Raw genomic sequence first — 5,748 nt, 5'->3', positions numbered from 1 at the left:
GACGCGCTCAACTCTTAATAGTCTATGAAAGATTTTCAGTATATCTATAAATATGATTTACAGTTACAGAAACAGCATGCCTTTGTTTATTAATAAACAAATACAAACAAATATAAATTTGAAGATTTTTAGTGTTTGTTTTTACTTTCTGAATAGAGTTCCCGAATCATGTTCATTTTTTCATCTTTCATTTATTAGACAAAAAAAAGATATGATGACTACATTACATACAGATGTAAAGTAAAACCATTGTCCAATTTCAATAAACTGTGGCATTATCTTATAGTAAGTGGTGACCTTAAACTTCCTTTTTCCTGACTGCCTCTCTCTTATTCCTTTCTCCCTCCCTTCTTTTTTGCCAGAACTCCCCCCCCCCTCTCTCTCTCTCTCTGTCTCTCCTCCCTCCCACCCCAGCTGGATCCCCTGCATGTTGTCCGTCCGGTGTCGCCTTCCCAGAGGAGCGTCCTGCCTGCCGGCGTCCCAGCAGAGGCGGGTGATGTATATTTGATGAGCGGGTGCTGGGGACCCTCTGGAGGGCCATGACTACAGCAGGACAATGGGCCTCGCTCAGGTTTCCTGCTGACTGACACTGACACTGCTGCTCTTTTTGTAGGCGAGCCGGTGAGCCAGGGGCTGGAGTTTCAACCAGGACAGCAGACCAAGAGGCAGGGTTACAGCGGCGGCAAGGCCCAACACAGTCCAGCCTGATGCCTGACACCTTCATTTTACTGTCTGGAAAACCACCAAACAGTGACCAACGACCAGGCATTTAATATTTGGTTACATCTCGTTGATTTGATACTTTGTTTTCCCAATACTTTGTCACTTTTTACAGGAGTAAACCCTCAGTGTAAAATGATACTAGATGATCATTTGTCTTGTATGTTTATTTTTGAAAGTTGAAATGGCAACTTTTGAGCGTATTAAAAATAAATGATGGAGTTATTTACAAATGCATGGAAGAATTTAAATAGGACGTTGATGCTGTATTTTGTGGCCAAGTTTGGGGACAATTTTCTTCAGTCAGTGAAAGCAACCTTGACCTTTACAAAAATGGATATCCTCCTTAAGCTAGTATTTAAATTTTTGGGATAATGAAGTACAGATAAGACATATCCAATACACAACATCCTGGATGATGAGCGTTGATGTACAGCAGAGGGAAACATAAAGAAATGTTTCCAGCAGACACTTTAAGATCATCATCCAGTTTGTTACTTTTTTCAACCCTTATCTAACTGTCAATCACTGCTCATGCACACGCATTCATTCTCCCTTGTGGGGGGAGGGGCTTAGGAGACAGTTTTGGGCTTTAGCGGAAAGGGGGGAGGGACAGAGAAGATGTTGATGTTTGGCTAAGTCCTGGATTTTCACAATCCTACCTACAGCACCTTTATGTTGATAGCTCCGACTGATTCAATTTACACCATAAAAACCCAGGAAAGAAAAGATGCACCCGTGGCAGAAACATATATGAGTCAGTGTCCAGTTTGTTCAAGAGAATGCTCTACTAAAATTAAATGTTGGTACATTTAAACATGAAAACAGTCGTGAGAATACAATGTGCATAAGAAATGGAAATTGAGAGAGGGTGAGAGATAGAGAGAGAGAGAGAGAGAGAGAGAGAGAGAGAGAGAGAGAGAGAGAGAGAGAGAGAGAGAGAGAGAGAGAGAGATTTTTTATTGTTAAATCTGTTTATATTATTATTATTATTATTATTATTATTATTATTATTATTATTATTATTATTGTACATGTAGCAACGGCCAAGGCCCACCCTTTAAACCCTCCCCCTCCGGATCGCCTTTAGGTGATTATAGGGATCATTATTCCGTCTTATCGCGCGCGTGTCTGGCCACCGGAAATCCCCTCTTTGATTGACAAGGTGCTGCCCCGCTGACCCGCGCGGTAAATATTTCATGGTCTACTGCTTGTGCTCTTTAGTTGTCGTTCAGGCCTGTTTATTCTTTAATTGAGAGAAGTGTGTGTTTGTGTGTGTGTGTGTGTGTGTGTGTGTGTGTGTGTGTGCACAAAAGTAAATGAAGCATGATTAATTAATGTATTAATTGCCAAGAAAGTGAATGGGGTTCAGGCACGGGAATTCCTGCATTTGCCATCAATTAATAATTTTCGCAGAATAACTCTCTCTCTCTCTCTCTCTCTCTCTCTCTCTCTCTCTCTCTCTCTCTCTCTCTCTCTCCCTCTCTCCCTCTTTCACACACCATATAGATTAATTGATTTTTTGTCTTTTCAGAGTCAAATATAGTGATGTAATCATCATCATAACGAGATATTGTAAAGACGCATAAAGAATAAATAACATTCAGGTAAGCTTCAGAAGAAAATAAAGTACAGCAATAATAATGTTTCTGTGCTCTGCTGTTGCATTTTGAAAGATCTCTGCAACACTGCAGACGATCTCTGCAACCCAGACTAATAGCATACATGTTTTATGTCCAACCTTTTAACTTTTGGATCAACGTTCTGCTTTCAGGATTTTTGGTGCAGCTGCTTTTTTTGTCTAACTGTTGCCAATTTCTTCAGGTGTTGATTTTCAGTTAGCTCAACGAATGTTTTTTTTTTTTTTTTTTTTAACAGTGCAACCACACAGCATCCTTCCTCATTTCTCCTCTTCCAGCGAGCCAGGCACGCTTGTAGGCGTGGATACAGTAGGTGATTGGTGGAGGCATCCAAAGGGAGGGAGTAAGGATCCACCAATGAGGAGGAGTCTTGCGCGGCAGTGGTCCAATATAGGAGCTGGAGGCGAGGAGCATCTTTATTATAGAACTCATTTACAGGCGAAAAGGAGACAGGAGACCCGCAGGAGCCCAGGAGTTACCTCTCCTTCTCTGTTTCTGTTTTTTTTTAAGCGAACCTGACTGTTTCTGCGACCCCGATCACGAACCACCTTTTATTCAAAGCGTCTGCGTCTGGCAGGTTTTTTTTCTTTTCCGAGGCTTTTCTTTTTAGAAATTCTCCAAACACGGAGCTAAACGAGGAAGACTTGAAACGACCCTCACTCAGTTCTGCAATCATGATGTCGATGAACAGTAAGCAGCCTTTCAGTATGCACCCCATACTCCACGAACCCAAATACGCTCCTCTGCACTCCAGCTCGGAGGCCATCCGAAGGGCCTGCCTGCCCACACCATCGGTGAGTTCAACATTTATTCCTGCAGCTCCTGTCATTTGCCAACAGAACTTCTGAATGACATATGGCTGGCAAAAAAAAAGAAAAGAAAAAAAGATCATTCCTCTGGACAATCTGATAACTTGTACAGTGGCAAGCTCGTAAATTATTCGATATGGGGTTTTCCCTGGATTCTTCCCTTTGCGTTTCAGTTAAAATGTTGTGTCCACAGAATATAACTAGCCCTGTTTTTGTATCATAAAAACCACAATGAATTAATGAAGTTAAAATGTCCCCATGCAACCAGCAGAAAACAGAGAGCATGAAAAGTGCCATGCTTGGAAACAATTGGGGTAGTGAAATAGGTGTATGTATATAAATGACAGAAATAGATTAAATATAGAATTAAATTAAATGTTTGAGACAACCGTAAATCCTAGCAGCAGCAGCCGCAGCACAATGAGGGCAAGGCATCCTGGTTACTTATGGCTACTACTCAGGCAAGTGTGAGTGATGCTGCTTAAAGTGAAGACAGATAAAAGATGAAGGAGGAAAAAAAGATGCGGCGTGGATTCTCTAAGCGCGTGTTATCTCATATTGTCCCATTCATATTCAAACTCGTCTCATTTCATTGTCCGCAGAAATTATTCAGGAGATCGTAAATATTAATTTTAAATGAATAGCCATCCGCGCTGACACACTTTCTGGGCGTTCTGGCAAATCAGTGATGTCCAAGTTGTATTAGATTACATTTTCTGAGAAGTAAGAAACAAAGTTAAGTGAAAGCTGCATGAAAATGAATTTAAATCGAATTGAATCTGTAAAAAAAAAATATTGAAAATACTTTGCATTAAAGGTAATCTCAAAGTGTCCGCACTTACGCTTCTTTATATTAGCCTGCCAATTGTTCAAGTTTGATTGGTAATCAATCTCACAGGTAGGAATTTTTGGAGCTTTCACTTGTGAACATTTTGTAAAATAATACGAAGTGATGTGATATTTATACGTGTAAAATAAAATACGAATAACTTGACTTGACTGATGATTAAGTCTGCAGTCTGCAATTTCTTTTACTTTTTTCTTTTTTCTATTTTGATCTGACTTTCGGTTGTCTCTTTCTAACTTGCTCTTCACACAGATTCATTTAGAATTATAAACATACAGATATTTACATAAATTAAACTGTGTCGATTGATTCTATTATTTTCCACAGATTTTAACATAAATGTCTTTACAGTGAAATTTAAATAATTCATATCTAAGATGGTCCTTGTAATAGAAAGGTTGTAAATAATGAAGGAGCGTTATTGGAGAAAAGAAATAATGGTTTAAACTGGTTATGATTGAATGAAGTCAATGTGTTGATTTCTGTCCCATGTCCTTCTCTAACCGGCCTGCATCTGCTCTTCTCGCAGCTTCAGGGCAACATCTTCGCCGGCTTTGATGAGAGCTTGCTGCAGAGAGCCGAGGCTCTGGCCGCGGTGGACATCGTGGCCCAGAAGAGCCATCCGTTCAAACCAGACGCCACCTACCACACCATGACCACCATGACCAGCATGGCCTGCACCCCGACCTCCTCCTCCGCGCACCTGCACCACCCGTCGGTGCTCACCTCCCACCACCACCCGGTGCACCACCAGTCGGCGCAGGGCCTGGACGGCGACCTGCTGGACCACCTAACACCGGGCATCTCCCTGGGAGGCATGGCCGGCTCGGACGTTTGCTCCACGGCCTCGCACACCGCCCACGCCGCCCACATGTCGGCCATCAACCACATGCAGCATCACCACCACCACCAGCAGTCCATGAACATGCACCCGCACGCGCAGCTGTCCCACGGCTCCCTGGGGTCCGCCGGCTTAGACTCGGAGCCCGATCCCCGGGAGCTGGAGTCGTTCGCTGAGAGGTTCAAACAAAGGCGAATCAAACTCGGGGTGACACAAGCGGACGTGGGCTCGGCCCTGGCCAACCTTAAGATCCCCGGGGTCGGGTGTCTGAGCCAGAGCACCATCTGCAGGTTCGAGTCCCTGACGCTGTCGCACAACAACATGGTGGCCCTTAAGCCGATCCTGGAGGCCTGGTTGGAGGAGGCGGAGAGGGCGCAGAGGGAGAAGATGTCCAAGCCGGAGATCTTCAACGGGGGGGACAAAAAGAGGAAACGAACGTCAATCGCGGCCCCGGAGAAGCGCTCCCTGGAGGCTTATTTCGCCGTGCAGCCGAGGCCATCGTCGGAGAAGATCGCCGCAATCGCCGAGAAACTTGACCTGAAAAAGAACGTGGTCCGGGTTTGGTTTTGCAATCAGAGGCAAAAGCAGAAACGAATGAAGTTTTCTGCGACGCACTAAGACCATGCTGGGGCAACCTGCGGGACTCTTCCCTGTTTACACAAAAGACAAATCAGAGACAAGCTGCTGCACACTGTCACAAAAACAAGGTACACCGTTGTGCCTGTTGTTACTGGGGCTGGACCTGTTCGACACACAGCCAGGGCTTAAAAAAAAATTATATCCATTTTAACAAGTCATTTAATCTCTTATCAAGTCTTGATTTTTATTTTATTTTTTTTCTTAAAAGGGTTTTTGCTTTCAGGAATTCCTGAAATGCACCTGCAACACCTG

General features: G+C 43.5%; 1 protein-coding gene across 1 annotated transcript; it reads left to right on the top strand.

The window, feature by feature from the left end:
- The first annotated feature begins 3,034 nt into the window (after window positions 1-3,034).
- Window positions 3,035-5,475, top strand: pou4f4 (POU class 4 homeobox 4). The gene is made up of 2 exons (XM_028596201.1): window positions 3,035-3,154; window positions 4,546-5,475. Exons 1-2 carry the CDS (start codon window positions 3,035-3,037, stop codon window positions 5,473-5,475), a joined length of 1,050 nt encoding a protein of 349 aa, XP_028452002.1.
- The last annotated feature ends 273 nt before the right edge of the window (window positions 5,476-5,748 follow it).

The sequence above is a fragment of the Perca flavescens genome, chromosome 13 (assembly GCF_004354835.1).
Source record: "Perca flavescens isolate YP-PL-M2 chromosome 13, PFLA_1.0, whole genome shotgun sequence".
Classification (NCBI taxonomy): domain Eukaryota; kingdom Metazoa; phylum Chordata; class Actinopteri; order Perciformes; family Percidae; genus Perca; species Perca flavescens.
The sequence above is the reverse complement of the archived record's forward strand: the minus strand, read 5'-3'. Positions and strand labels throughout refer to the sequence as shown.